Source organism: Hippocampus zosterae, chromosome 19 (assembly GCF_025434085.1).
Source record: "Hippocampus zosterae strain Florida chromosome 19, ASM2543408v3, whole genome shotgun sequence".
NCBI lineage: Eukaryota > Metazoa > Chordata > Actinopteri > Syngnathiformes > Syngnathidae > Hippocampus > Hippocampus zosterae.
The window spans coordinates 127,904-155,142 of record NC_067469.1 but is presented as its reverse complement, the minus strand read 5'-3'; the positions used below and the strand labels follow the sequence as shown (position 1 = coordinate 155,142).

General features: G+C 59.9%; 6 protein-coding genes across 13 annotated transcripts; 5 read left to right on the top strand and 1 right to left on the bottom strand.

Annotated features, from left to right (window-relative positions):
• Positions 1-706: 706 nt before the first annotated feature.
• brf1b (BRF1 RNA polymerase III transcription initiation factor subunit b) lies at positions 707-11,300 on the bottom strand. Of its 4 annotated transcripts, none has more exons than XM_052052670.1 (19): positions 11,041-11,300; positions 10,883-10,959; positions 10,318-10,505; positions 4,290-4,370; positions 3,958-4,131; positions 3,837-3,868; positions 3,697-3,769; positions 3,438-3,587; positions 3,247-3,340; positions 3,040-3,166; positions 2,943-2,982; positions 2,759-2,854; positions 2,410-2,685; positions 2,104-2,319; positions 1,970-2,022; positions 1,578-1,861; positions 1,450-1,498; positions 1,125-1,281; positions 707-1,038 (listed from the first exon to the last, which is right to left on the bottom strand). In XM_052052670.1, exons 3-19 carry the CDS (start codon positions 10,499-10,501, stop codon positions 998-1,000), a joined length of 2,127 nt encoding a protein of 708 aa, XP_051908630.1. In that variant the 5' UTR covers positions 10,502-10,505; positions 10,883-10,959; positions 11,041-11,300; the 3' UTR covers positions 707-997. The 4 variants fall into 4 exon arrangements, with proteins under 4 accessions (XP_051908630.1, XP_051908631.1, XP_051908629.1 ...); XM_052052671.1 differs by lacking the exon at positions 10,883-10,959 and having other exon boundaries at positions 2,104-2,185; positions 2,246-2,319; positions 11,041-11,299; XM_052052669.1 differs by lacking the exon at positions 10,883-10,959 and having other exon boundaries at positions 11,041-11,299.
• Positions 4,407-10,015, top strand: LOC127592154 (uncharacterized). Its single transcript, XM_052052667.1, has 19 exons — positions 4,407-4,548; positions 4,618-4,664; positions 4,915-4,989; positions 5,071-5,198; positions 5,272-5,412; positions 5,480-5,557; positions 5,633-5,803; positions 6,011-6,107; positions 6,194-6,417; positions 6,491-6,656; positions 6,787-6,992; positions 7,176-7,293; positions 7,368-7,576; positions 7,680-7,797; positions 8,001-8,170; positions 8,235-8,329; positions 8,405-8,520; positions 8,597-9,304; positions 9,550-10,015. Exons 1-19 carry the CDS (start codon positions 4,523-4,525, stop codon positions 9,936-9,938), a joined length of 3,282 nt encoding a protein of 1,093 aa, XP_051908627.1. The 5' UTR covers positions 4,407-4,522; the 3' UTR covers positions 9,939-10,015.
• A 147-nt stretch (positions 11,301-11,447) lies between the features above and the next one.
• On the top strand, positions 11,448-14,146 carry xrcc3 (X-ray repair complementing defective repair in Chinese hamster cells 3). 2 transcript variants are annotated; one of them, XM_052052693.1, is made up of 7 exons: positions 11,448-11,628; positions 12,206-12,343; positions 12,415-12,606; positions 12,723-12,877; positions 12,945-13,157; positions 13,229-13,266; positions 13,732-14,111. In XM_052052693.1, the coding sequence occupies exons 1-7, from the start codon at positions 11,571-11,573 to the stop codon at positions 13,961-13,963; spliced, it is 1,026 nt and encodes a 341-aa protein (XP_051908653.1). In that variant the 5' UTR covers positions 11,448-11,570; the 3' UTR covers positions 13,964-14,111. The 2 variants fall into 2 exon arrangements, with proteins under 2 accessions (XP_051908653.1, XP_051908652.1); XM_052052692.1 differs by lacking the exon at positions 13,229-13,266 and having other exon boundaries at positions 13,732-14,146.
• Positions 14,147-14,224: 78 nt separating this feature from the next.
• Positions 14,225-16,598, top strand: LOC127592166 (protein Z-dependent protease inhibitor-like). The gene is made up of 6 exons (XM_052052691.1): positions 14,225-14,381; positions 14,507-14,800; positions 15,038-15,328; positions 15,531-15,804; positions 15,887-16,019; positions 16,094-16,598. The coding sequence occupies exons 2-6, from the start codon at positions 14,515-14,517 to the stop codon at positions 16,274-16,276; spliced, it is 1,167 nt and encodes a 388-aa protein (XP_051908651.1). The 5' UTR covers positions 14,225-14,381; positions 14,507-14,514; the 3' UTR covers positions 16,277-16,598.
• Positions 16,599-17,200: 602 nt separating this feature from the next.
• Positions 17,201-23,419, top strand: LOC127592158 (nuclear receptor coactivator 7). 3 transcript variants are annotated; one of them, XM_052052676.1, is made up of 17 exons: positions 17,201-17,438; positions 18,003-18,166; positions 18,367-18,589; positions 18,656-18,763; positions 18,837-18,932; positions 19,328-19,453; positions 19,648-19,832; positions 20,063-20,167; positions 20,204-20,229; positions 20,323-20,490; positions 20,851-21,013; positions 21,080-21,227; positions 21,328-21,453; positions 21,594-21,746; positions 21,823-21,918; positions 22,002-22,075; positions 22,173-23,419. In XM_052052676.1, exons 2-17 carry the CDS (start codon positions 18,129-18,131, stop codon positions 22,306-22,308), a joined length of 1,971 nt encoding a protein of 656 aa, XP_051908636.1. In that variant the 5' UTR covers positions 17,201-17,438; positions 18,003-18,128; the 3' UTR covers positions 22,309-23,419. The 3 variants fall into 3 exon arrangements, with proteins under 3 accessions (XP_051908636.1, XP_051908633.1, XP_051908635.1); XM_052052673.1 differs by lacking the exon at positions 17,201-17,438 and adding an exon at positions 17,469-17,733 and having other exon boundaries at positions 20,096-20,229; XM_052052675.1 differs by lacking the exon at positions 17,201-17,438 and adding an exon at positions 17,797-17,818 and having other exon boundaries at positions 20,096-20,229.
• A 231-nt stretch (positions 23,420-23,650) lies between these two features.
• bub1ba (BUB1 mitotic checkpoint serine/threonine kinase Ba) lies at positions 23,651-26,936 on the top strand. Of its 2 annotated transcripts, none has more exons than XM_052052688.1 (13): positions 23,651-23,721; positions 24,022-24,080; positions 24,169-24,344; positions 24,461-24,593; positions 24,774-24,849; positions 24,918-24,984; positions 25,401-25,529; positions 25,810-25,904; positions 25,965-26,114; positions 26,188-26,324; positions 26,403-26,526; positions 26,585-26,700; positions 26,769-26,936. In XM_052052688.1, exons 2-13 carry the CDS (start codon positions 24,028-24,030, stop codon positions 26,884-26,886), a joined length of 1,374 nt encoding a protein of 457 aa, XP_051908648.1. In that variant the 5' UTR covers positions 23,651-23,721; positions 24,022-24,027; the 3' UTR covers positions 26,887-26,936. The 2 variants fall into 2 exon arrangements, with proteins under 2 accessions (XP_051908648.1, XP_051908647.1); XM_052052687.1 differs by having other exon boundaries at positions 23,673-23,895.
• Positions 26,937-27,239: the final 303 nt, after the last annotated feature.

Genomic DNA, 27,239 nt, shown 5'->3' with positions numbered 1-27,239 from the left:
ACGTTCGCGATTTCGTTTTCGGCACACGCGACGGCAGACGCGTTTGAAACCCGCAAGCCGAGTTGCTCGACGTGACTTTCGAGGTGTCTCTGAATGTAGAATTTCCTCCAGTCAGCCCCTTCCTGGGTGGCACGTGACAGACCATTTCCAAACCGGAGTCGGAAGGAAACCTCCTCGGACGAGCAGGGGACCGGGGGTGGGGGGGGTCGGTTCGCCGATGACGTCATCCAGCATCTCCCCGCTTCCGCCTCGGGTTGAAAACAGGTGTGACCGCGTTTGCTCTCAAACACCCTCCAGTCTGGCTGAGCAGTCATTGGCTGACAAACTCGGCGTGGGTGGGGTTACATTCAATGCCCCAAAGGATCCCTCACCTCAGACGCATTTGACGATGTTCGGAGCGAGTACCCAGAGCAACTCCTCACCTCGGCTATGAGACAACGGCGCGAGGTGAGGAAAGGTCAGCCCGAGCCACCTCGGGGTCAGGTGTGAGCGCCGACCTTCGACCCTTGACCAAGCGCGGCGCACCGGCAGAGCGCGAGCTGATCGCGGCGGGCGCCTTGACATCCAAGCGGACCCGACTCGCCGCCGCTTCCAGATACGAAGCCCCGCTCAAGCGATTGCTTCCGGAACGCTCTTAGTTTTGCTGTGAGCCGGCACGCGAGCGCCGTAAGGTGGCAGTCCGCTCGAGCGACCCTGTTCGGAACCATTTTTCCAAAAAGCGGCTTGCCCGGCCGGCTCTTTATTGGCCCTTTTGGCTCTCGTCGCGCTCAAAGAGAATGACGCCCGTGCGTACGTGTCCACGGGCAACATGTGCGGACAACAAAGTGGTGAAGATGGCGCCGTTGTCTGAGTGTTGCTTTGTATCATTGTGTCCTTTTTTTGTCAACTCTTCTTTTGGTGCCAAATGGCAGGAAGTCAAACGAGCGCCTTTTGCTCCTTGGCGGGTCTTTAATCCGCATTTTCATGCTCATCTCGACAAAGACAAGCGAGTGCGCAGCTAGAAGATCTCCTCGTCTTCTTCTGCCAAACAGCCAAAATCTGGAGAAGAGCAACAAGAAATGACGGTGAAAATGTCCATCAGCGAGGCGGCAAAGTCAAAGGCGGCGATTCTTGCGTGCGCTGACGTTGAACGAGCTGCAGAGCGCTGACGCACTCGTCGTCCTCGTTGTCCTTTTCCCGCTCCTCTTCATCTTCTTCACCCGCCTCTCGCTTTTCCCTCTCGGCCAAGCGCGCGTCCGCCTCGGGTTCTGCTCGCGCGCCGTCCGTCGTCGTGGAAACCGACTGCAAGGTTCATACTGCGGGTCAAGTCTGTTTTTTGTTTGCGCCTCTGAGACGGGATCTGAGGGCTTTTTTTCCCTTTCAAATGCACGCCATGAGTTTAATTTCTGCCCGCTCATCGAAAGGCGCCAAACGTCACGACCGCTCGGCGCGAGTAGTGTCCGCACTCACCTCGGACGGGCTTTTCTTCTTTGGCGGTCCCGAGAAGAGCGGGCCCAGCCTGAAACAAAGACGGAGCGCAATGACGACAGAGGCCGTCTTTCTTTTTCCGGTTTGCGCACGTTGTCGTCGGACGTCACCTTTTTCCCATGACGTCGGCGCTGGTGGCCATGCCCGCCCCGACGTGGCCCGGCGCCCGCTTGCAGCGGCGTCTTTTTCTGACGGGGGACTCGGGGGCGGCCTCTTCAGGAGGGCCGCCGGCCTCGCTTGGCGTCTGGCCACCGTTGAGGTCGTTGAGGACGTCGTAGTTGATCTTGGCCGAGATCTTCTTCTTCTCCAACATCTTCTTGATGGCCTCGCCCGCCGTGGCCGCCGGGACGGCGTCCGCCTTCTTCTTCTTCTTGGTCTTCTCGGACGTCTGGGGCTGCGAAGAAAGAGACGGAGGGGGGTCGTCGGACGGGGGTCATCGGAGGGGGGCCGTCGGACAGGTGCCGTCGGCCGCCACCCGCATCCCGCCGGACGACGCGCCCACCTTCTCCCGGTACGTCCCGTCTTCCTTGTCTCGCCGAATTTGTTCTTCTTTCTCTGAAAGGCACAAAGGAGCGCGCGGCGGTCAATGGACGGACCGCCATCCTCTTTTGTCGAGCGTTTGCGTCTGGGCAGGACCTTTCTGCTCTCGCAGGTATTCTCGGTTCTGCTCCATCCACAGCCGCGTCTTGACTTGGACCTCCTTGTCGCTCAGGATGTACTGAAGGGGACACGACAGCGGTGGAAAACGGCTTTGCGGACCCTCCGCGGCTCGACTCACCTTCTCGATCTCCAGCTCGTCGATCCCGTCCAGATCCAGGTCGCCGCCGCCCTCCGAGTTCTCCTCCTCGGCCTCTGCGGAGAACAAAACAACGGGTGCAAAATGCAAAACGAGCGCTCCACGGATGATGATGACGAGAGCGAGCGGGCGGGCGGTCGGCTGACCGGACTTGTCGCGGTCCTCGTCCAACATGCGGAAGCTTTGCCGCAGGTCCAGAGCGGCGGACCCGTCCAGCAGGTGGGCAACGGAGGGCGGGCGGCGCGGTCCCTCCTGGGGGCCCGCCTCTCCGTCGTCACGCTGGCGCTCCTCGGGGCCCCACCCTCCCTCCTCTTGCATCACTTGGCACAGGAAGTTGCGCGTGAGGTGACGGTCGGCGCTTCGGAGGTCACGATCTTCGGCGTCGGACGCGGAGTCCGCCGGGATACCCTCGCCCCGAGGGTCTGCGAACCAAAACGGGCCCCCGCCGTCAAAAGGCGTCCCGGCGAGTCGTCGCCCGGCGAGACGGCCGCTCACCCGTTTCGTGCACGTAGGCGGCGTAGATTCCCCGCAGTTTGGGTCGGCTCTTCTCCAGTTCGCTCTCGATCTGGTCTTGGTAGCAACTCAGCTCTCCTAAGGGAAGGAGACTGACGGCTCAGCCGGGGGGCAGGGGGCAGGGGGGGGGGCCGGGCCGACTTTCGCCGCACGACTCGGGTCTGACCTTGCACCTCGTTGAGCTTCTTGGTCAGCTCTCGCTCCAGCTGCAGAGGAAGGCCGGCGTGAAGCGGGTCGTGGGGGGGTTGCGCGGGGGGGCATACCTGCTGCATCTTGGTCTTGTGCTGAGCGGCGGTGAAAGACGGCGGATCGCATTCCTGCTCCAGGTCCACCTTCATGAACTCGTCGATGGTCAGGTGACTGGTGGGCGTGTCCTCGAACTCCACAAGCCTGCGAGAGCGAGGCAGCCGTCTCCAAGAGGGCCCCGAGCCTCGGCCCCGCCCCTCGGCCCCCCCGCCGCGCCGCCTCACCTCTTCCTCAGCGTGGCCTGACACACTTTGACCACCCCGATCACGTCCTTCACCGTACGCCGGAACTTGTGCATGCGGGCCGCCACCAGCAGGGCTGAAGACAAACGGCGGCGAGTGAGGAACGTTCGAGCCCGGCGTCAGCGCGGCGCCCCCCCCCCCCCCCCCCCCCACGTCACTCAATAAGTGGCTACCGGCGCCGCAGAGTCCGGAGGGCCGGCGGCCCGTGTGCATCCAGTCCCTCTTCATCCTCTGAACCAGACGAAGGGCCGTCATGGAGACGTCGTGAGTCTTGATGCCAAATTGCAGCATGTGAGCGAAGCGAGGGATCAGCAGGCACGGATCTGGACCGTAGGATCGAGAGGCCTTTGATTTGTTTTCTCGCCGCCGCAAGTCCGAGAAGCGCCGCTCGCCGAGGAACGGAAGAGTCGAGGGTGGCGCCGGCGTTCTCACCGACGGCGGGCGCGTTGATGCAGAGTTCGCGAGCCAACAACAGGAAGGTTTTCCCCAGGATGTAAACGTTGACCTACGCGCACACGTGGCAAAGGGCTCAGCTTGACCGAGGCGTCTCGGCGTCTCTCGCGTCTCCTCACCTGCAGCAGGTCGCTCAGATCCAGCAACATATCTGACAAGCGGTTGAGGAAAGCTCGGCGCCACGCAAGAACGACGGCTCACGGCCACGAGGCGCACGCGCGCGCGAGCATGATGGGATACGCGGCGTCCCCTCCGTGCGACACACCAGGTAGAGGCAGGCGGCGATGATGTGTTCGGTTTTGCGTCCGCGCGTCAGATGTCTGCTGACCACCATCTTGAAGAAGTTGAAGGCCGTGTCCAGGCAGTGCTGGTTGAGCTGCAGCTGGTTGCCAAGGTGATAGATCTGCCGCCTCCCTGACGCCATTCACAGTGATTGACGGGACCGGGCCGCCGCCTTCCGCGCCGTCCCTCCCGGGACGACGCGAGCGAGCCAGCCGCTCGAGACGTCGAAAACGCGCTACGGGGCGGCCGACCGTGACGTCTCGTTTAAAGAAAAAAAAGCCGCAACTCACCACTTTGCAGCGTCTGCGCGCGGGACTCTTTGCCGACACTCGTGTGGAAACCAGAACCAATCAGGGGAGTCTTGGCCGGACCTGAGAAACACGCCCACAAACATGCGCCAGCGCAATCAGTCTCTGGTGTGGCCACTTTGCCCGTCGCCAGGGCAACGGGCAAAGTGGCCTTATTAGCGCACCTGGCGGCACGGGAGCAACTTTGGCTCAGCTTGAGTCGAGTTCGTCGCAAGATGAGGACGGCGGCGCTCTTCCTCGGGTGAGTTCCTCCCTCGAGTTTCTTTTTAAACGCAACGCGAGAGTCAAAAGCGACCGCTTGTGCTTGCAGGATGACTTTTCTGACTTTGCTGAGCCGGACTCACGGCAGGGCAGAAGGTAATTTGGCTCGATGATTTTCGCAGCGCAACAAGTCCTCGCTTAGGCGGCGTTTTGATGCCTCGTTGAACTCAAATTTCCTTTGGGAACCTTTTGTCAAAGGGGACCGATGATCCAATTTCGACGTGAGCCAAAGTCCGCTTTGACTCGGAAAAGCCCGTCGGGCCTACGTTTTGGATGAACCGTAATGATCATTTGCTTCCATGAGTCTCATTTTGTTTCTCCCCCCTCCCCCCCACCCCCAATCTAGTGGAGTGGGCCTGTCGGGATCGATATCTGTGGATCCAGGCGCTCTCCAAACAGACGGCCCGCTTTGAGGCCATCGGTCAGTGCCGACGTCGGGCTGCAGGCAGCGGCGCCAAGGTTGACCTTTTTGACGAACTTTTTGTCCACCGCGACGGCGTAGATGCCGACGGCGCCCACCCCATCGACAAAGCGCTGGCCTCCCGCTGCGGCTACACCATCAGCACCTTCGAGGCCGGCGGCTACACCACCTTCAGGGCTTCGTACTACTCCTGCTTCACTCTGGTCCAGGTGCGCCCCCCGCCCCGATATCGGGACTCTTGCACTCGGCGCCAGAGGTTCACGCGTGCTTTTGCGCCTTCAGGACGACCGGGTCTTCACCTTCCGATTGAACGTGATGGTAAGCGACGGCGCCTCGGGATGGACGAGCCACCCGGTCTCGGCCACGTGTTCCGGTCCGAGTTGGCTCCACCGAGAGATCGTGTGCGAGGAGGACTACATGGAGGTAAGCCGGCGCTGCGGTCAAAGCCCGGCCGGGCGGCTCAAGGGCGTTTTTGCTGGGATGTCGTCAGGCGAACGTCCGGCGGGAGGCTTCGTGCGCCGCGGGGCCGGGGCCGGTCGGACAAGCCGAGCGGGAGGCCCTCTCCCAGGTGACGTCTCGCCTGCTCAAAAGGAAAGCTCGTCCCAATGCCCCAAACGGAAACCTTCTGCCCGCTGCGCTTCAGGCGGTCATGACGGCGAGCTGGCTTTCTCAGCTGATGTTCCTGCGGGCCGACGGCCGTCTCACCCCGGTGCCGATTGGCGAGGCGGAGGGCGGGGGCTACGCCGTGACCCTGACTGCCAACAGGGCGGTTCTTCGAGCTTCCTACAAAGCGGCGGAGGCGCGGCTGATCCAAGTAGGTCGCTCGCCGGCGGCGCTAGACGCTCCGAGTCGACCTCGTTGAATGACGAGCGTCTCGGAAACGTAAAGCCGGCTTCTCGAATGAGACCGACGCGTCGGCCCTCGAGACAAAGCCTTATAGATGAAATCGCGCGGCTGACGTTGGCGGCTGATGGCTTTGGAAGAGCCAAGAAACGCTGACGTGATGGACTTGAGCCCTCAGGTGGATGGCGTCGACGTCGTGGTGCTCGGCGTTTTCCTCTTCTACAAACGGCAGCTGACGGTGGTGACGCTCGACATGTCCGTGGCCTGCGCCGTCAGTACGTCCTCACCCAAACGGGTCTCTGGCTCCTACGAGGGAGGGGGGGCAAACTAAAACAAAACTCTGGGCTCTGCGTGGTTTCAGACGCCGCCTCTTACGACGGAGCTCGGCTGGTGTGGGATCTCCCCAACGTGCTGAGGCCCCTCCTCGAGGAGGGGGCGGCATTTCGCAGTCGCAAGCGGAGCCTCGAGGTGGACGGCGCCACGCTGGATGAGCAGAGCGCTGCCGCCAAGGGTTTCGGTCTGCTCCAGCAAGAGGAGCTGGTCCAAATCTCGGTTCCCTTTGGCGCGGAGGGCGGCTACACCAGGGTAAAGTTGCCCCGGTCCCACTTTGAGCCGAGGGCCGCTTGTTGGCGACTGCATTTTTTTTTTCTTTGCCCAGAGTTTGGTGGCAGACAACGTGTACAAGGAGAGCTTTGTGATTTCCCTGCTCTACGAACACCTCTTCTCGGCGGCGTCTCAAGACGGTGGCGCCGTTGACACCAAAGTTCGAATTGCCAGGGTGCTCCAAACGCCGCTGCTCTGTCGGCGACCCTTCAGCCTCGACCGTAAGCCCGCCGCCTTTTTTTCCGTCACCTTCACTCGACGGCTGCACCGGCTGCCGCACCAATGTCAAATTGACGGCGAGTTGCAGATGCGAGCGTCCTTTGAGAACCAACGCCAGCTTTCCTCCCGTAGAGACGGCCGGCGACGCGGGTGTGTTCGCCATCTACCTGGGAAACATTCCCAGCGATGTCATTTTGGAAGAAGTGCGAGTCAACGGGGCGCGGGTGCCGATGGAGCCGGCAGAAGGCGGCTTCGGCGTCACCCCCGTCGTGCACCTTAATGGCAGCACGGCTTACCAACTCCGGCTTCCCTTTACAAACGCTGCGGTTCACAGGACGGTAAGACTTTTGGCACCCCGCTTGAGTTTGTGCACGCCGAAAAGCCAATTCTTGCAAATCGATTCCAAAAGAGTTGCCCGTCTGGTATAACCGCTGGACAATTTCCTGTTTGCTGGCGCTTGGCGCCGCTTCAGTAGCAATGCTATAAAATCCTCCAAATGAACTGGTGTCGTCTTCCAACAGTACATGGGGGAAGGGGTGGTCCGCCACGCCATTGACGTCAACTTCACGCTGACCCACGTGCCCCATAGGACCTCGTACTACCACCACACCTCCATCGCCGCTCAAGTCTTCAGCGCGTGTAAGAGCACGTGGCCATCTGGCCGCTGCCGCAAAGGCGGCCCCCACCCGTTTTACGCCCGTTCTCTCCTCAAGTTCCTCCAAAGATCACGGCTCAGTGCTTGGACCGAGGCATCCTCTTCGGTGTGGCGGTGGGCCCCGGAGCCCGGTCGCTGTGGGAGGTGGGCGTCGAGCACCAGCCGCTGACGCCGCAGCTCGCTGCTCAAAGAGGCTACAGACTTCTCAACGACAGTCAAAAGATCACCCTGGAGGTTCCTGTGTTTTCCATAGGCTATACCTATGAAGTAAGTCACACGCTGGAAATGACCAAGAACTGGCCAAATCCCCCCCCCCCCCCGTGAACCTTCTGATTCCCCACCCCCCTCTTTGCTGCGCGCCTCGTTTCAGGACATTAACCTGTCCAACTTTTATGGGACATTTAAACTGCTGCTTCGAGATGCCAGAACTCTTGAGGTTCAGACCTCCACATCCAAACAGTGTCTCTTCAAAACTGAAGACATGATAGGTGAGTTGCACACGCGGCCTTACCCGCCGCCGCCCCCCTCCCTTGCTTGTATCAGAAATATTCAAGCGGAAAAACGCCGACTTTCCTAATTCCTCCAAACGGAAATCGACGGAGCCGCCTTCGAAATGAAACCAAGGCCAAATGTTTGCTGGACTTTGCAAATGCGATGGCGGGCTCTCTTGGGCTAATTGTGGTGCTCTCAGTCTGTTCTTCAGATGGCATCATCACAGTGGTGACGAGACCCACGTCCACCTGGCCCGCCGTGCGGCCGGAAATGACCAGTCTGCTGGACCCCACCTGTCGACCCAAAGAGACGGACGCCACTCGGGTCCTTTTCCAGTTCAGGCTGGACTCGTGTGGGACCAGGGCCACGGTATTGCTCCAAGGCTTGTTCGCGGAGACGGTCGGCCGGGATGCGAGTCTGTTGTACTCCGCAGGTGGGAGACTACGCGGTCTACGAGAACGAGATCCTTCATGACAGGCGGCTAATTGCCGACGGACCAAATTTCATCTCCCGGGATTCTCAGTTCAAGTAAAAAGTACAATGGTAGCCCCAATCATTTCACAGATCTGGGAATAAAACTGATCTTCTTCCCCCCCAAAAAAGGTTAACCGTGAGGTGCTTCTATCCGCTGAGTGGAATCAACAGACTGACAGCGGATCGCATCTCCAGATCTGAAACTCCAGGATTCGGTTCAATCGATGTTTTCGGAAGCCTCACTGGTCAGTCGTGCGTGTGCGCACACGTTTCTGAAATATGAAGCTCAGTTCAATGAATGTGCTGAATGTTGTCCGCTAGGTCCAAACAATCTCTCCCCAGACTGTTTACAGCAGCTTTCCAGAGATGAAATGAGCCCATCGGAAAGCGCGCAAAGCCGGGGAATGGGCCAAGTTGCGCCCGTGCCGGCACCGAGCCGCTCCCTTTCAATCCCGGGACATCCAAGCCAGACGGACGTAAACTCTGCAAAGTGGCAATCTGTTCCACAGCACACTCAAACTCCTCCCGGTCCCCCCACCTTGCCAGCTCAAGGCCGGCTGGAGGATCCATTTCCTCACGAATATCAGCCCTCGCCATACGGCCACTTGCGGCCAGCGCACGAGACGCGGCACGGGAAACGCGTGGAAGCAACGCGGAACTGGTCTCCCGTAAGCCAAACGGAGTTGAGCAAGCCAAACCAACCCCGGTGGACCTCGGAGACGGTGACTCAAATCCCTCCAGGATTCGGCCAAAGTCCCGAGCAACTCGGGGTCCGTGACCAACCTGTCAACCGCGTTCAAAGCATTCGGGTTAAACCTCAAAGACTGCTACCTTTTCAAATTCCCAGCCGCGGGGGAATTCATTGGCCAAGCCCCAGTCTAACGGGCGTCAGCGACGCAAAGGACCAGACGCCGCGACGTCCCGAAGGTCCGGAAGGTTTTGCGCCGCCGGGAAACTGGCGGCGTTTGGCCGAGACTCCAAACGCTCCGGGGAAAATGTCTTCCGCTTTGGATGTCCTTCAAATGGCAGGTATGGACTCAAACTAGCAACGTGACAAGATTGATGTGGAAAAGGTTGCATCTGGTTGATTGGTCACAATTTGTGGACGCCGGATGGTTCTGTAGGTCATGATGGCGAATGCGGGCCATCATTAGCTACTCCCAAACATATCAACTTTTTTTTTTCCTTCAAACGTCAGCATGCGGGAAGGCCAAATGCCGTGTCGTCTCAATAAAAAAAGTGAATGACATTTAATCCTGAACCTTTGTCACCAGGCCCATCTCAAAGTACGACTGGCCCTGGTCTTGGAGGGTTCACGGCACCGGCGCAGAGACGGAGCTCTGACGAGGTGTCTTCCCTCGGCGGCGATGTGAAGACCGCCCCCCATCCCGGTCACAAAGATTATTTGTTCACTCGCGATATAGATGGGAAGGAGGCCACCGAGACCCAGGAGGGGGACGTCGGGTCCGCCGCTTCTCAAATGGGTTCGGCCGTGGACTGGAGGAGCTCCGATCAAAGAGACTGCCGCGGACCGCCGGCTGCGCGCGGAGCCAGTATTCATCACGGAATCATTCGAGCGATGGAAGGACTTGAGCATGCGGCAAGGGACGGCAAAAGGCCGTCTTCAGGTGGGCACGGGACGCGCCGTTCCAATCTGAGTTGAGCGGCTCCTCAAATCGTTGTGATTTCTCAAGCCGCTTGTGTGTCCCCTTGAAATAAAAATGGCTCTGCTTCAACTTATGTGGCTGTCCTTTGCTTAATGCTGATCAGAACCAAGTTTGGATCGCCTCTCCTGGGAGTGGGGGGGCTCCAAAGTCTGTCTTCTACATTCTGTCGGTCAAGTCCTCCAGTAGTTTGATCGGTTTCAGTTCAGGCGGGGGGAATGACTGAAGGGCACGACCTATTTTCCTGTTCCTCGGACAATGCTCATCGTTTTTCGGGGAAACTTGACGTTCGCCAGTGTTACGAGAGGGATGTTTGGTTGGCTGCGTTTTTGAGATTTTAATGACATGTTTGTAAGATGGGTGCAATATTTTGCTCACCGTCGGTCGAGACAAACTGTCCCACAGCGGAGGACACTCCTCCACTTCCTTCCACAAACTGGACCTCGGAGACGATGATGTTGTCCTCCAGAACCGAACCGCAGCTGGTGCACACGGCGCTTCCCCGAGCCTGGTCCACATCGATGTCCGCCCCCCCGCAGGTCCTGCACAGCCTGGAGCTCATTGTGCTAAGGTCACACAACATGGGGAGCAGGTTACCGTCACAAATTCCGTAACATGACAGAAATGACGCTGCCTGTCTCGTTTCAAATTAGAAGTGGTCTTGTGTCCCCCGGTGCGTGATCATCGCAAATGGACCATTTACCTTCCTGGGAAAAGTAAAAACGATTGCCCTGTTGATGCTGTGCGCACATATAGAATGTGCTGGGAACAGCAAGGATACTGCGCAGAACCCTCAAGATTCCTGGCCTCCGGTAGAGGAATAGAGTTGAACGGAGGACGGACACCACCCGAGAGACGAGGAATTGTATACACTGACAAAGTTGTATTCAATTCTATATGTGTATATATACATATGCACGCACAATTTAAAAAAATGACTCCCAAAGCGGCAGCTGCTTGGGGGATTCGAACCGGGCTCCTCAGAGTTGTTGACCCAAATGCTTACGCACTATGCTACTCCTGACGAAAAAAATCGCTCCTATTTTCTAACGTCACAAGGTTCCTGGACAAATGCAAACCAAGATATGGAAGAAGACTTACGACGAACGTCGACGATCGTCGAAGCGCAACAAGAGTGGAAAAGATTTTGGCGCTCAGAAAGATCAACCAGCCCTTCAAGTGTCCGAAGTCATCCTTTCCCTTACAAGCGTACAAGTACCAATTTGAAGTTCAGTGGGGGCGGGGGATTCTTTTAAATTTACGATTTTTTCTTTTGAATTTCCCGATTTCGCGTTTCATTCACTTGCCAAAGAAAAAAGCCATCATTGTTTGGCTTCCTGATTCGCGTTCGATGACGTCACAGCTCCCTGGGCGGTGTTTATTGACGATTGAAATAGGCGACAGAAGGGATGGCTTACAGTCGAAGCTTTTAAAGCAAATCGTCTCTTTACCAAGCAAATAACTGAGAAAATCCACAGAGGGCCGGTATTCATAATCGCGGCTCTTTTCTTCGATGCACACCACCCCCCTCCCAAAAGCCCCAATGGAACGCTCCAACCGGCGTAGTCTGATGACGAGTGTGACAAAGAAACCGAATGGCCGCTCACTCGTAACTTGCAAAGAGAGACACCATGTCCTCATGGCGGCAGCTGGAGCTTCACCCGAGGATCGTCAGCGCCCTCGAGAAAGGTAACCCACATTTCATTTCGGTTTTTCGCACCACATCCAGACAGCCCGCGTAGGCGTGTTGCGTTTCGAGTTCCAACATGAATCGAGAGACGAGACCGTCCCAGTGGACAAATCGTGTTCAATCACAACGTGACACTCAACTTTTTTGTCTGGTGTGACATCAATACACTTCACAGAGGCACGACATTAAAATGACGATATTTTTCCTCCGCCATGAAAGTTCGATCATATGAAGCGTCCAATGGCTGCTTTGGTCCGTAGCATCCGTCCGAAAATGGGCCAAAATGTTGATGGCTGTTTTCCGAAGTAAAGGCAGATGTTTGCAAATGTTCAGTTTTGAAAGAAAACCACTCAAATTCGTCCGCTTTCACGGAGGTCGGCAGAAATTGGAGACCATTTACGAGTGAGAAGTTGAAATCGGGCAATTTGGAGCAGGTGAAGTTCCCCAATAGGCATCCAAGCAAGTCAATTAGTTGTCGCTTAACCCTCGCGCGCCTCGCAGCCAGCCCTTCCCGAAATTCTTGAGCATGCGCGGAACCCTTGCCAACTTTCCGTTGTTCCGCTGCTTCGCCTCCAGCCGGCGTCCAATCCGTCAGGGACGCGCTGTGCATGTCTGGTCCCGACCTGCAGAGGCTCACCTCTCTCTCGGCCTCCGACGTCCGGCGGCTGCTGACGGCCGCCGCTCTGCTCTGCCGGGCCCAACGACCGCAACCAGGTGACGTCCGGCCTCGCGCCGAAAAGGCGCGCTGAGACGGGACGCTGACCGAGCCGTGTTTGCGTGCGCAGTTCTGGCGGCGGACCATTCCGGGCTCAGACTGAGCCTGGGCTGCCCCGTGTTGGACGGGCTGCTGAGAGGCGGCCTTCCCGTCGGGGGGGTCACCGAGCTGTCTGGAGAGAGCGGCGTCGGGAAGACCCAGCTGGCTCTGCAGCTCTGTCTCTCGGTCCAGTACCCGGCCCGTCACGGGGGGCTGGACTCGGGTCGGTCGCCGTCGCCGCGCTTGTCCGACTCATTTGAGTTGAAAGACCGCATTTGAGCCGGACATCCAAACCGCAATTTCTTGTGACTTTTTTCGGGGCGGGGGGCGTACGCGTAGGAGCCGTGTTTGTGTGCACGGAGGACGCTTTTCCCAGCCGACGTCTGCAGCAGCTGATACGAGAACAACGGCGTCTTCGCGCCGATGTGCCCTCGCACGTGACCGACGGCCTTCAGTTCGGTGACCGGGTTTACGTGGAGCACGCCGCCGATCTGGTGGGTGGCGCCGTCGCGTCGGCTCCGCGTCTTGCCCGATACGTCTTGCCAATACGTGTGCCTTCAGACGTCACTGCAGTCGTGCCTGAGGCGTCGCGTCGGGCTCCTGCTGGCTCGCCATCTCGTCCGCTTTGTGGCCGTGGACTCGGTGGCGTCTCTCTTCAGGTCCGAGTTCGGCCTCTCCGATTGGCTGGAGAAAAGCAAGCAGCTGCTGACGCTCTCGTCCACGCTGCACCACCTTTGCCACCAGTTTAATTCCGCCGTCCTCTGCATCAACCAGGTGGACCCCCCCACACACGCACGCGCGGCCGCACATTCTTTGCATTAACCAAAAGCGTGCATGTGTCGTAGGTGACGGACATCTTCGGCGACTCCGAAGAACACATGGGGTAAAGTCCCATTCGGTGGCGTTGAAACGAGCAACGATATGGATTGGATAAGCTTTGTTGTCGAGCGCGCCGTATGGCTAACATACGGCACAGATGAAATGTGCTGTATGAGGCCAACAGAAAAGTTTCTGAGAAGCGACTGACTGGATGATGAAATGAAAAGCATACAAGACAAAGACGGCGAGTAAAAGAACTTCTTTTCTCGCCCCTTAAAAGGCGCCAGTTCAAGGAGCAGAATTACGGACGGCACGTTTTTTGGGCTGTCATACATGGTACAGCACTTTGTACTTTGCTTCGTACTTGTTGGACTCTACGGAGAGAGCAAAAGATGACCATTGGGCTTTCCGCCGCTTTGTTCTAGACGTTGAATTGAAGAATGTGGGCAATATCCACTTTTGGCGCAGCGTCACCGACGCGGCTCTCGCGGTGAAAACCATTTGACGTGCGTTTGCTTGTGCCCGCCAGGCCTCCTTCCTCGACTGTGCGGCCGGCGCTGGGCTTGGCGTGGGCCAATCAGGTGACGGTTCGACTGATGCTGCGGCGTCTTCAGGGGACGGCGAGCAGGGGCCAGGAGAACAGCGCCCTCCGCAGATTGGAGGTCGTGTTTGCGCCTCACCTGCCCCGAGCCGGACGCGACGCCGCCGTGTGGAAGGAGGGCGTCCGAGGACTGGACGGCGCCGACGCGCCCCTCGGCTGACGTCGTTTGCTTCGCAAGAAACGGAGCCGGACACGCTGACGTCTTTCCGTTCGATCGGCGATGCAAAACAAAAGACTTGCGCTGGACTTTTACACTTGACTAGTTGTTGCTTATTCTGCCCTCTCAGTTTGAGTGGTGACAAAAAACACTGTGCGTGTGTGATGGCTGCTTGAAAACATTGTTCTGTCAGAATGTCAAAAAAAAGCTTCCATGATGTAGCTTCCATTGCGGCTAATTGACTCTTTTTTCCAAGTAAATTGGAGGGAAGTCTTATTGTGAAGGGCCCACAGGAAAGCGCGCGTCTCGGTCGGGCGCGCGCCGGCTTGACGCTACGCAGTCTCCGACGGCCACTCGGCGTTGACGAGCCCATATTTGCACGCAAGAGCATCAAGGAGACCAAGGCGACATCTTTCCCAAGGTGCGTTCTTCGTGTCTGTCGGCTTGACGATGATCCGCTGCCATATTTGTCGCTGTCGGGCGGGATGCGGAAAGTGGACCGGGCGGGCCGGGGGGAGCTAACCGCGCTTGTTTGCCCTCGGTCAGGTAGCGCGATGCGGTCCGGCCCTCTGACTTTGCTGGCGGTCCTCGGCCTGGCGGTTCCGCTGGCCTCGCTGCCCGCCGACGACGACGCGGTTCGGGACCTGATCGGCAGGAGCTGCGACTTTTCCACGCGTCTGTATCGGGCGCTGGCGAGCCGCGGCGACGACAACGTTTTGCTGTCCACCGCGTCCGTGTGGCGCGGCCTGACGGCGCTGCTCGCCGCCGCCGGAGGCGCCACCCGAGAAGAGCTGCGGACGGCGCTCGGACTCGCCGGACTCGACCCGCAAAACATCACGGGTGGGTCGGCGGGGACTCCGTTCTTCTCCAAGGGCCTTTCTAGAGTGGATTTTATTTCCGTCGCAGATAGATTCATCACGAATTGGACTTGGATGAAAAAAAAACGTTTTTTCTTGACATTCGCCAGCCCTTTCCATGAAAACAGGACCTGACTTGAAAGTGCAAAAGTTGCACGATAAGAATTGATTTGGATTCCGGGAGCAACTCCACTCATTTGTCCCCCCCCTTTGCCCTCAGACGCCTTGTCGACGATAACGAGCACGCCGGCGGGGGGCGGCGCCCTCAACCTCAGGCAGGGCGTGGCCTTGTTTGCCGACGCCGGCGCGCAGGCCTCGGCGCAGTTTGAGGAGCTTCTCCGACGCGACTACGGCGGCGACGTGAAGAGCGCTGATTTCCACGCGCCGCGGGACGCCGCCGAAGCCGTCAACGCGTGGGTCCGCCAGCAGATCGGAGATCGGGTTCAGGACGCCGTGACGGACGTGGACCCCGGGACCAAGTGGCTCCTGGCCACCGCCGCCTCCTACCAAGGTGCCCTCGGGGCTTCGCAGACGGATCGGGAAAATGGTTGAAAAGCCAAACGCAAAGGTCTTCCTTTGAAAGGCCATGGGAAAAGATTTCCCGTTGAGAGGCTGGAATGGGGGGGGGGGGGGGGGCGCCGGCGACGTCTCGGATTTGCGCGGTCATCCACGGAACGGTCGGTGACGCGGCGACGGCGTTCTTCCGCCCGCAGCTCGCTTCAGTCAGCCGTTCAACGCCAGCGCCACTCGGGACGAGCGCTTCTACGTGGACCGCTACCACGTGGTGACGGTCCCCATGATGCTGCGGGCCGACAAGTACCTGCTGGCGTACGACCGCTCGCTCCGGGCCGGCGTGCTCAAGCTGCCCATGACGGACGGCGCGGCCGCCCTGCTGGTGCTGCCCGACGAAGACGTGGACATCGGCGCGCTGGAGGAGCAAGTGAGCCGGGAGAAGATCCGGGCCTGGATCGGGCAGCTCAAGAAGACGTGAGTTTGCCGCCGCCCGCCTTTTCTCGCCGGCCTGCCCGCCAGCGGGTCACCGAGGTCTCGGGGACGGCGTTGGGTGCAGGAAGCTGGAGGTGCAGTTGCCGCGCTTCTTCTTGGACCGCACCTACTCCCTGGGGGACGCCCTGCGGACGCTGGGCGTGGTCCGAGTCTTCGGGGACGACGCCGAAGGCCCCGAAGGCGCCAAAGTGTCGCAGGTGATCCCAGGCGCGCCCATCCCATCCCGCCGCCGTCGCCGGCTGGAGCCCTGACGCCCGTCTTTGCCACGCAGGTTCTTCACAAAGCCGTCGCCGCCGTGGACGAGAGCGGCCCGGGAGACGCCGCCGCCGCCCCCGCCTTCGCCTCGCCTCCCCCTCGGCTGACCTTCAACCGACCGTTCCACTTTGTGGTTTACCATCAGAGCAGCGGCGCCCTGCTCCTGATGGGGCGACTGCGCGATCCCACCAAGAAATAGGGCCGCCCGCTGGTCCGCAAAGGTCGAACGGAGGCCAACGGAGGCCCGAGCCATCCGGCCGCCGTTGCGCGCCAGGAGGGCGGCGACCGAGGCCCTCCGTTCCAGCTTTGCGGGCGCGCCGTCGCCCGCTTCCGCCATCGAGCCGATGTAGCGAGCAACCCCCCCCCCATCCCGCAACCGCCGTCTTAGGAGCAGCAGCACGCGCGAAGCCGCCTCCTGCACGAGTTGAGCTTTCACGCCGTTCCCCGCTTGATTCACGTGCTCTCCAAAGAATGTTTGTTGCGCTCACGAGTGACAAGTGAATAAAGTTGTCCAACTCGGAGCGCCTTTGAATTTGCCCGCGCCACTCATCCAGCAGCAACGCGATGGCTTTGCGCCGTGACCAAGCGGCTCGCGCTCCGACGGAGGTCTGATTCTGGCGCGAGCGCGCACCGCCAAAAGGTCCTTTGATGTTCACCCGGATGGCGACGGCCGTCCAAATGCAGAGCCACGAGAAGACCAATCGAGGGTGAAGACGACGATGAGTCGCTGAGTGACGAGAACCCGCTTCCAAGTCCATTTTTTTCCCTGCCGCACCCCCATTTGCTTTTGGTGGCCATCAAAAGCCCATCTCAAGTATGCGATGCAAATGGCGCACACGTTCAACTTCATTTCTTCCAAATGTTGGCGTCAGCGTCGTGCTCGTGTTGTCACGGAGCAATCCAAGTGCGGAGAAGGCGCGTGCGATGCCGATTGCCGAATCCCTCGGAGAGAACGCCTCGCCCAACCTCGTCGGGCGAACGTCGGCGAGTCACGACGAGGCGCGCGCGCGCGAGCGACGTTTGCGAAACGTAAAGAGCGTCGAATCCGCCGGTGAGCGACGGCGTCGTCGGCTTTGCGATTGCTTGACATCAGTTCAGGAAACGCAAAAGCCGACCGGGACCGTGCCGATTTCGGAGCTACGAGCGACCGAACGACGACGTTTTGGGGTCCCGTGAATGTGCTTAGCCCGCGTCGTCCGCCAGAGGGCGCCCGAGGCGCTTGAGCAAGGATGCCCGCGACCTATGTGGCCAAAGCTCGGACTCTTTCTGCGTTTTGCTGATGACGTTTCGATCGCGACTGCACGCCGGACGTGAACGTTGCTGCAAACGGAAGGGGAGGAGCAGTAGGACCGGCGTGCGAGGTCCAAGGGCCATCCGCGCCACCCCGCCCCGCCCCGCCCCTCACTCGGCTTTCTATTGTCTTGTCAACAGAGAGCCGCTACGCTACGCTACGAGTTAGCAAAGGCGTTAGCATTAGCAGCCGGCCACGCTGGACCTTGCTCTCCGTGTTCGAGTGAGAAGACGCGAGATCACACATTGGCCGCCAGGGTTGTTGCTGCTGCTGCTTTGACTTCCCCGTCAAAGCAACCCCGGAGTTGGAAGGATGTCGCGCGTTCTGTGAGGAAGCGGAGACCGCGCCGACGCCAAGCCACGAATGTATGTGACAGCTAGCGTCAAAGAAGTCAAACAAACAGACAAACAAACGTCCCTCGGACTGAACTTCGCGCACTAAGCTCCTTATGTAAGGTTTTGTTTTCTTCGGGCTGCGAAGACTGTTATGCTTGCATCATAACAGTCCATCATCATTAACCACGAGCAGATGTGTGTGTTTCATGACGCGCACAAGGGCACCTGATAGGATGCCTGTTTTGGGGCTTTTCGCCATTGGGAGACAAATGAAGGTTTTCTCTTCTCATCTTCACCAGGGTGTGGACGTGCAGGACGAGAAAGACGTGCAGCGGCAGCAATACCAGCAGCAAAAGCGTGTAGGGCGGATGGACGCGCGCGTGGGTTGCCACCGCCCCCGCGTGCACGTTTAGCCACCCGGCCCAATGGAGAAGAGGGACAGAAAGCCGGGATACTTTGCCAGGTGAGGGATGCTTGGGCATAGCGAAAAACCGCGACGGTCTCCAGCTCACTTGACAACACCGAGGACATTGGCGAGGAAACGGAGGCCTTCTCTCGCCACTCAAGCGGCAATGCCACTCCGCGACCCTCCGGAGGCTGAGCGGATTTGAAAATGGCCGGACGGCTGGATTTTAAGAGCGCTTTGTGTTTGTGTTCCGCCAGGCTGAAGAGGCGCAGGCAGCTCAAGCAGAGCCCGTCGGAGAAAAGCGGGAGCGAGCGCGGCGCGCCGGTCATCGCCCCTCCGGACATCCCGAACGACGGCGAGGCCGAGGCCGAGGCCGGCCCGCTCTCGCATCCGGTCCCGCCGGCGGCTGGCGGCTTGAAAAGTAGTCCCAAGCCGGCCAAGAGGGAGAAGAGGAGGCCCCCGGGGACCGCCGAGTTCATTGTGAGTCGCTCGCTCGAGCGCCACGCTGGCATCGACCGCCGTTTGACCGCCCGCAATTTGCCGTAGGTGGGGCCCGAGGACTCCCTCAACAGCATCGCCCTCAACTTCAACGTCACCCCCAACAAGCTGGTCCAGCTGAACAAGCTCTTCTGCCACAGCGTCTACCCCGGTCAGGTGAGCGAGCCGCGACGCCGCGTTATGGCGACGGCGCCGAGCGAGCCGCGACCTGGGTCCTTTCTTTTCGCAGAAGCTCTTTGTCCCCGACGCGGGCCGGGCCGATTTCAATTGCCGCGACGCCTCCGAGCCGGCCCTCGCCGACGGCCCCTCTGCGGAGACCACCGCGGTGAGTGCCAAGAAAAGGCGCCGTCACGCGCTTGACCGTCAGAGTCGGACGCTCCTCCGTCAAGCGTCTCCAGTTGGTGCGAAATGCCGCCGCTCGCCTTTAAAGAGGCGCTGCACAACTCCCGCTCTGGCATCCCTCGATGTCTCTTGAAAGTCCGATGACCCCGAGGTAGGCGGGGTGCAGTCCAAAAGGGCGACTTCCTTGTGGGTGGTGACCAGGGCTGCGTTTGCCTTTGCCCACCGCTGCAAAGTTCAGTCCGTTGGCCAACGTGAGGCGCTTTTTATGTGCTCGAGCGGCCGAAATTCTCGGCCTTCGCAGCTGAATTTGGAACGCTTGAATTTCAGGTCAACGGAAATGTCGGCAAATCAAGTGTCTCTCTCTGTCTCCCTCTTCAGGAAGACGGGCCAAAGCGCAGGTCGGCGCGGCCCCTCCGACGCCAGCTCTCCCCCAATTCGGAGGACGAGAGCCCGGCGACGGTGAAATTCATCAAGATGAGCTGCAAGTACTTCAGCGACGGCATGGTGAGAAGTGCCACGCTGCGTCTTTTGCCCGACTTTTTTTTTCCCAATCGTGGTGGAGCAGCCAGGACGGCTCTCGGCGCGAGTAGCCGTGCACGTAACGTGACTGTTGTCCAAACTGAGCATTTATTCTAAGCCGCGATTAGCACAAGGGAGGAGCCGCTTTTGTTTCCGTGACCTCGCGTCTCCCCGCGCAGGGAGTGGTGGGCGGCGTCCTGATCGTGACGCCCAACAACATCATGTTCGACCCGCACAAGTCGGACCCGGTGGTGATCGAGCACGGCTGCGAGGAGTACGGCCTCATCTGCCCCATGGAGGAGGTGCTGTCGGTGGCGCTCTACGACGACGTGTCGCGCATGAAGCTGAAAGACGCGCTGCCCTCGTAAGCGAAAGAAAAACCTCGGCCGCTCGGACCGAAGCTTTTTGCTCGTTCGCGGCCGACGCTCGGGCGGGCCCGGCGACATATCGACAAGTGATTTCAGAAAGGACCTTTGAGGTCACGACCCGCCCGTCCGACGGCCGTGCGTGCGTTTTGGACGTCCCTTTCCCTTTTGGGTTGTTGATTTTCTTTCTCCCCTCTTCATGCTCGCTCGACCCCCCGCGCCTCCGTAGCGACCTGCCCCGGGATCTGTGTCCCGTCTACAGGCCCGGCGAGCGGGAGCCGGACCCCGAGCGGCCCGTGGTGCTGGACGACCTGCGCTCGGCCCTCCCGGAAACGGCTGGGAAGGCGCTCGGTCGCCCCGGTCCCGTCGCAGTCGCCGCGGAAGGAGAGCCGACCGGTGAGCCGACCGACGAGCCGACCGGCGAGCCTCTCTCGGACCGAGGGTGGCCGGCGTCCCTGAAAACGTGGCTGCCGAACTGCCAAACTGCAGAGCGAGCGGATGACCGGGGCCTCGACCGAGAGTCGGCCCGAACGGCGCCGGCCCAAGATGAGGGCTCCTCGGCACCCGAGCCGGCGGCCGAGGAGGACGGACGGAGCGAGAGCCGCGACGCCCTGGTGGGGTCCCGGCTGCTGGAGAGGATTCGGGCTCCCATCCCAGGTAGGGCGGGACCCCGCAAGCGGGACCTCAAGGCGCTCGGCTTTCCACGCGACGGTCGCAGGCGCTCAAACGCTGTCAAAAGTCGTCAGAACAAAAATGGTCGCCGCGGTTGAAAAATGCGCTCTCCCTTTGCTCCGCCTCGGGTCCCACAAAGACGCCGCGGTTGATCTCCCTTTGGACGCGTCGCTTTGACCGCCCCCCCAAATCGCCATTTCAAGAAACGAGAGCGTTTTCCAGCCCTTTGGAAATTGGAAATCCTTCCGCAAAAGGGTCGCCTTCCAAAAGATGGCGCCGGACGCAGTCCGAGGCTCGACGGGGGCTTCCGGCTAAGCTAAGCGCCGCGTCTTTGGCTGTGCGCAGACATGCTCCTCTCGTCCGAGGAGAGGAGTCGGACCCCCCCCATGTTCCTGTGCTTCAAAGTGGGAAAGCCCATGAGGAAATCCTTTGCCGCCGGGACCACGCGCGGCCCGGCGCCTTCCTCGGGAAAGAAGGCGGAGTACTGGTTTGCCGTGCCGCAGGAGAGGTGAGGTGACGACGGCGCTTTGGGAGGGGCTTCTCCTCGCCCACCGAGTGCGCGCGGGCGTTTCAGGGCCGACCACCTGTACGGCTTCTTCGTGCGCTGCTCTCCCGACGTGTACGGCAAGGAGGCCAGGGAGCAGGGCTTCGTGGCGGTGGAGAAGGACGAGCTGGACATGATCGACGACTTCTTTGGCGACCCCGCCTCCTGCAGCTGGGAGGTCAGAGAAGCCGCGCGCCCGGATGACCTTTGACACGCCTCGCGGCCGCTCGCGTCAACGCGCGGCAGGCGGCGTTCTCCCACTCCCAATTTGTTCCCAGATCATCACCATCGACGAGGCCAAGCGGAGGCGGAGTTTCGGCAGCGGCGAGGGCCAAGCGGCGGCGTGCGGGCTCCCGCCGTTGAGCGAGGCCAGCGACCTCCTGCAGGACACGCACGTGGAGAAGGTAGGCCGCCTCGGACGATCCGGAGGCAGCGATGGATCGAGCCGTAGCCGGCTTTCCGATTCTTCCTCATTGCAAGCGGCAAAGCGTAGGCGCGGCCGGGCTAAGTCAAGGGCGTGACGGTCTTGCGCTCCTCCCCCCAGCTGGCCTGCCGCTTGCCGGCTCGCGTGCACGGTTACCCGTGGCGGCTCGCCTACAGCACGGGGAAACACGGCACGAGCCTCAAGACGCTCTACCGGAACCTGCTGGACGTGGACAGTCCGGTTCTGATGGTCATCAAAGATGTGGACAACCGGGTGGGTGGGATCAATCCATGGATATCATTCCCCCCCCCCCCCCCCAGCTCATTTGGGAAATTTGCCGTCCCGGCAGATCTTTGGAGCGTTCTCCACTCATCCCTTCAGAATCAGCGAGCACTGCTACGGCACCGGCGAGACCTTCCTCTACAGCTTCTGTCCCGAGATCAAGGTTGGTTTGATTTCTGCCCCCCCCCGCACGGGCATCGGCATGTGGCGGCGCGCCTCGACAACGTCCGACCGCCTTGTCGGCAGGTGTACCGCTGGACGGGAGAGAACTCGTACTTTGTCAAAGGCAACGTTGACTCGCTGCAGATGGGAGGAGGCAGGTAGATACGCGGCCGCCGGGAGGCGCCGGCACCTCCACTTGGTCGGCAGGCCGCCGGAGCCGCTCGCTGACTTTCTTTGTCGTCTTTCCTGGCGCAGCGGTCAGCTGGGCCTGTGGCTGGACGCCGGGCTGGACCGGGGCACCACCAGCAGGTGCGCCACCTTCGACAACCAGCCCCTCTCCGCCCGCCGGGACTTCAACGTCCACAGCCTGGAGGTGTGGAGCTTCCAGTAACTGCCGCGGACATTGTCGGCCGGGGGCGGGGTCCATCCCTGGACCCCGACCGGCGCTCCTGGCTTACCAGCATGCACGCCGCCTCCGTGCGGAGCCCCGAAGCCCGAGCTTCAACCCCCGCTGAGCAAAGGGACGTATTTGCACGCCTGCCTCCGCAATGACCGTATGGGGCCAAAGCCGCTTTTAATGGCGAGAGAGGAGGAAAACTTGCAGCACGCTGGACCTTGGAAAACGCACGCGCTCAAACACTGTTCAGAGTAGGCCTCCCCAGGGGCACGGACACCAGTAGGATTTCTTAGTGGCGCTCTCGCTCAAGACGCTTCTTGCTTCCAAAAAACAAAAGGCAACTGGGTTGCTTGTTCCTCCGGCAAGAACACGTTGCCGGCCCCGATGGCCTCTTTGCCGTCCCGGTGAAGCGCAACTGGCCTCGGCTCGCCACACGACGACAAAGGAAGCGAAGAGGGGCTTTGCAAAAGCGTATCGAGTTGAAGGAAACGGAAGGCGAATGTTGTCACTTCCCCCTCAGAGCTGACAAATTGTGCACTTGCGCTCCTCTTGGTGTGAGCGAGCCAGCCTGCCCAATCACATTTGCGCATCAACGGGACCGTAACGCGGCTGCCGTTCCATTCGCGGACCAAATCGCTTTCATTTCTTCCTTCATATTTTGGTTTTCAACACATGTACTTTTTACTGAGAGTTTACTTTTTACCAACGAGCACGATACAAATGGTTCCCCCATCCCGCTCCTGTTTAGAGAAGCGATTCATCGCCTTTGCACTTCCGACAGCTTTGAAAAGGCACGTGGAGTACATCTGAAGAAACGCAAAAAGGGAGCCCGTCGTTTGTCGCTGCACTCTGACGTGCTGCTAGAATTCATCGTGTATTTGATATGCTGCGCACTCATCGGTACGGTCGCGTGCCATCGTGATGCCACTTGTGCGTCTTTTGCTTCTGTACTTGTTACTGTGAAGTCGTCTCATTTCTTGTGAACCCCCAAAGCTGCTGCTGCTGCTGTCTTGTGTGAGTGAGGCTGAGGCTCTATTAATTCTGTCACGGCAACGACACTTGAACGGGAATAAACGCAGTGTGGCTCTTTACTGCTCATTTTGAATCCCGGGCATGTTTTTGGATCGCAGTGAGAAAACTCACGGCACTGGATGGGAGGAACGTGCAAAGTCCACACACGGAATCGAACCTTGCACCTCTGCGCCGTGTGCTCGACGCGCTAACCACTCGTACACCGGGCCGCCCGCTCTGCGGTATTTCCTCTGACTTGACTTGTACCGATTTAGTTTGACCAGTGGCGGCAGTAGCGAGACCAGCCTTAATGGCGTATGTCTTGAGAAGACGACGAAGAAGAGCCGAGACCCGCCTGACTGCAAAAATTTGAATTGGCGTTGAACGACGTCTCCGGTGAGGGGAAAACAAGAAGACCTCCTTTTCTCCCTTACGTGTGGCGCCTTGTCGTTTAGTCCGAGCGGGTCGATTTGATGATTGCAACGTGACATCTTTTCTCGGAAATGAGTTTGTTCTCGTGAAATGAAGTCGACGCGTTTTCGTCACAAACAACCGTCCGACGTTATTTTGGTGAGTTTAGTCCCAAAGATGCTCAGATTTATTCTCATCGTTACAATTTGAACAAATCAACACTTGACCAGAACAGAAACGCAAGACATCGTGGCTGCTGTGAGAAGCTTGTCGTGTCGCCTCCAGGCCGCGATGGCTGCCGACCTGCTGCCGGGCGAAGAACTGCCCCAGGACGGCGCTCATCCGTGGGTCTCTTTGATTCGGCCGCTTGGGTGGTGCAAAGTAGCGCCTTATTTTCGCTCGTGTTTTTTTTTTGTGCCTCGTCGTTCGCAGCCCGAGTCTCCACGCGGAAGACTTGTCGTCGTCTCATCCGGAGCACCAAAACGAGGACGGAGTGCCAATTCGGCGAGCGTACCGCGGAGATCTGCTGAGCGACGACGGCGCGGAGCTGTGCTTCGAGGAGGTCCGAGCTCAAGACTTCCGCCAGCGCCGACAGAAGCGGCTGGATGGTGAGTTCGCTCGCTGTCGCGCGTCTCTTCCAATGGAGAGCAGCTCGTTCGCGAGAGCCCCCCTCGAGTTCGTTGATCGCCGCGCATTTTTGGATTGTGGATTTTTCCCACCCCAGAGAAAAGGCAGAGCCTGCGTGAAGAGAGGACGCAGTTGGAGCTGCAAGTGGCGCAGATGACTAGTCTGCTCAAGAGGGCCCCGCATCAGAGCATCTTGGAGGATCTCGCTTCGCCACCTCGTCCATCTTGCGGGTAAGAAGGGATTTTGGGGGGGGGTGGCATCTCATCGGCACCCGAGTTGTTGAACGGGCTTTTGCCCCCCCGCGGCCACTAGCGCCACCCGGCTCCCGCCCCGCGAGGAGACGGAACAAGTCGGGCTCCTATTTCAAGGCGCCGCCGCGGACCGACCGGACTTGTGTTGTGATCCGACAGGACGTCGGAGGCGCAGACGCTCGCCACGGATGACTCGCGTGTGGAAGGTGCTGCTGCTTTGCCCGAGCGGTCTCAGGTGAGTCGCAAGCTGAAGCCCTCCCTCGCGACGGGCCAGTCACAAAAGATCTCCGTCCGCTTTTCTAGCCTTGCGGGCTCCTGACCCGAGACCAGGATGTGCTCCCTCATGCCCAAGTCGGCCGCGGCCCCCCAGGTGAGACTCTCGTGGGGCACCTTGACCGACGAGTGCCCTCGACTTTCACACGCCTTCACCCACACCGTCAATTATTTCAGTATTTCTTTGTTTTTGTGATGCACCTAAGGATTGTTTTCGTCATGGATTCTTACCCTGTCGAATGTTTTGATTTAAAAAAAAAAAGAAGAAAATTCTCCATCCGCAGAACACTTGACTTCATGATGATGGACATTTTCCAAATAACTGGAGGTTGTAACATTTGCACTGGCGGTTTTGGGGATGGCACGAGCGTCCGTCCGTCTTTCCGCACATTCTTGATTTGAAAGCAGCTCGGAGAATTGGGGATGAACGACCGTTGCGCGCGCATTTGAGGGGGGGGGGCGGGCCGCCCGAGCCAAGTGCAGGCAAATGAACCGCTGCTCCTTGTGCACTAGATGGAGGCGCCGGGAGTGCCGACCCGCGCGGGGGCCTGCTGGAGCCGTGCGACGTCACTTCCTGGCCCAACTTCCACCAGGAAACGCGACCCCTGCCGGACATCAGAGAACACGGCTCCCTGCGGCTCGGTGCGTCGCTCGCCTTTTGGGGGGCGTCTGACGGCTGAGGCCCTCTAGAAAAACGTCCACTCACGATCCATTTTTTCAATGCCCCCCCCCCCCCATTCTAATACACACACAGGGGCGTGGGGGGGCGGCGCGTGCCTTCCCCGCACGCACGCCCCCAGGCATGATGACGATTGCGAGTTTGTGCATTTCTTTGATGTGCTTTTATTTTTGAAGGAGTGGCACCCACATTTCCTTTTCCGCTATCCAATGACAATCAAGGCCATTGTGATTCTGTGCGCAGGCGGCGAGATCTACCGCACGCGGTCCCGCCTGCTGCAGGAGAGCGACGTGTTGGCCTACGAGGGCTCGCAAGATAACCACTCGGTCATCATCAAGGTAAGGCGACGCCTTTGAGCGGCGACGGCGACCCCCGTGACTCGCCGTTGGCTCTTTCAGGTGGACCGCCGGCCGCTGGCGTGGGATTTTTACATGTTCGGCCATCTGAGCAGAAACGCCGCCGCCGGCGAGCCGCCGCTTGTCCGGTGTCATCGGTTCCGGGACGGTTGCGTGACGGTCTACGTGGCCCCGCCCTCGCACGTCTTCTCGGTCAGTCGGTCACGAGAACAAACTCATTTGTGTGTCGCGGGACCGCCCGGTGACCGCGCGGGCTGACCCTCAGGAGCTGTCGGAGCGCCTGCCGAGCGAAGATTCGGCGGCGGCGGCGGCGCGTTCCTTGCTGAACCTGACCTCGGCGGTGCACGCCGGCGGCGTGGCCCACCCGGTGCTGCGGCCGGAAACGCTCATCTCCTGCCACCCGTAAGCCGAGCTTGTGGGCGGGCGGGCGGGGCTCGCTTCGGTCGGCACTCCCATCGAGCGGACGCTTTGTGCCTTTAGCGCGGCGGCGTCGGCGCGCTTCGATTGGCTGTTTCCCCTGGACTGGCGCGCGGCGGCGGAAGCGCGGGAGGACGAGGAGCTGGTCCGCGTCGGCCTCCTGGGCGCCGGCGCCCCCCCGCAGTTGGTATGCCGGCGGCGAGCCCGACCGCGCGACGGCCCGGTCTTAACGGTCTTAACTTCAGGTGGACCTGGTGGGCGTGGCCCAGATGCTCCACCTCCTGCTGACCAAAAGAAGGATGGTACCCGTTCGAGACGCCAGAGGCTGGACGGCAGAAGGCTTCCAACAGGCGACGGCCGGGTAAACGGAAGCCTCGAGATGCGAGCGACCCGACTCGGGTTCACTCGCTGACGTGCGCGTTCGTGCAGGGCTCGGACGGGCAGCTTGTGGTGCGACGCCTTCCGCTCGCTGCTCAACGCCGACGCCGACTCGTGGGCGGCGGTGACGTCGGAGCTCTCGGAGAGGTTGTCCTCCTTCCTCGGATGACCTTTTCCTTTTCTACTTGGTCCTATTAAAGGGATGCTTTGTCCATTTGACCGGTGTGGCTGCATTTTGACTTCCCGTCCAATGTGGGGAAACGCCCGCGAGGCCAAAAGTCCACTTTGGGGCAACCTTTTCACCACTATGCCCGGGTGGTGTCCAAGGAGACGCCGCGCGCGTGCATCCCCGCCTGTCGGCTCGTCGACATTCGGCGTCGACAAGTACAAACGCCTTTGCGCTCTGCCTCGGACTCCAGGCCCGACGGTGGAGATTTTTATTTGGAGTTCTCGAGTTCATCCGCATTCAAGAATTGAGTGGCTAATTTGAAGGGGGAAAGAAAGCGACGCTCCCAAAACCCG

Coding starts and splice junctions, on each gene's coding strand:
- LOC127592154 (XM_052052667.1), top strand. CDS start 4,523: ATGAGGACGGCGGCGCTCTTCCTCGG. Junction 7,798..8,000: donor CAAAACTGAAGACATGATAG/GTGAGTTGCACA, acceptor TGGTGCTCTCAG/TCTGTTCTTCAGATGGCATC. Junction 8,171..8,234: donor CGTGTGGGACCAGGGCCACG/GTATTGCTCCAA, acceptor TGTACTCCGCAG/GTGGGAGACTACGCGGTCTA.
- brf1b (XM_052052670.1), bottom strand. CDS start 10,501: ATGAGCTCCAGGCTGTGCAGGACCTGCGGGGGGGCGGACATCGATGTG. Junction 1,862..1,969: donor ACGGGACGTACCGGGAGAAG/GTGGGCGCGTCG, acceptor CTTTCTTCGCAG/CCCCAGACGTCCGAGAAGAC. Junction 1,282..1,449: donor AGAAGAAAAGCCCGTCCGAG/GTGAGTGCGGAC, acceptor TGAACCTTGCAG/TCGGTTTCCACGACGACGGA.
- xrcc3 (XM_052052692.1), top strand. CDS start 11,571: ATGTCCTCATGGCGGCAGCTGGAGCTTCACCCGAGGATCGTCAGCGCC. Junction 11,629..12,205: donor CGTCAGCGCCCTCGAGAAAG/GTAACCCACATT, acceptor CTTCGCCTCCAG/CCGGCGTCCAATCCGTCAGG. Junction 12,344..12,414: donor GGCCCAACGACCGCAACCAG/GTGACGTCCGGC, acceptor TTGCGTGCGCAG/TTCTGGCGGCGGACCATTCC.
- LOC127592166 (XM_052052691.1), top strand. CDS start 14,515: ATGCGGTCCGGCCCTCTGACTTTGCTGGCGGTCCTCGGCCTGGCGGTT. Junction 15,329..15,530: donor CACCGCCGCCTCCTACCAAG/GTGCCCTCGGGG, acceptor TTCCGCCCGCAG/CTCGCTTCAGTCAGCCGTTC. Junction 15,805..15,886: donor ATCGGGCAGCTCAAGAAGAC/GTGAGTTTGCCG, acceptor CGTTGGGTGCAG/GAAGCTGGAGGTGCAGTTGC.
- LOC127592158 (XM_052052673.1), top strand. CDS start 18,129: ATGGAGAAGAGGGACAGAAAGCCGGGATACTTTGCCAG. Junction 18,167..18,366: donor AAGCCGGGATACTTTGCCAG/GTGAGGGATGCT, acceptor GTGTTCCGCCAG/GCTGAAGAGGCGCAGGCAGC. Junction 20,230..20,322: donor CGCGGAAGGAGAGCCGACCG/GTGAGCCGACCG, acceptor GCCAAACTGCAG/AGCGAGCGGATGACCGGGGC.
- bub1ba (XM_052052687.1), top strand. CDS start 23,848: ATGAAGTCGACGCGTTTTCGTCACAAACAACCGTCCGACGTTATTTTG. Junction 24,345..24,460: donor CCGACAGAAGCGGCTGGATG/GTGAGTTCGCTC, acceptor TTCCCACCCCAG/AGAAAAGGCAGAGCCTGCGT. Junction 26,701..26,768: donor TTCCAACAGGCGACGGCCGG/GTAAACGGAAGC, acceptor GCGTTCGTGCAG/GGCTCGGACGGGCAGCTTGT.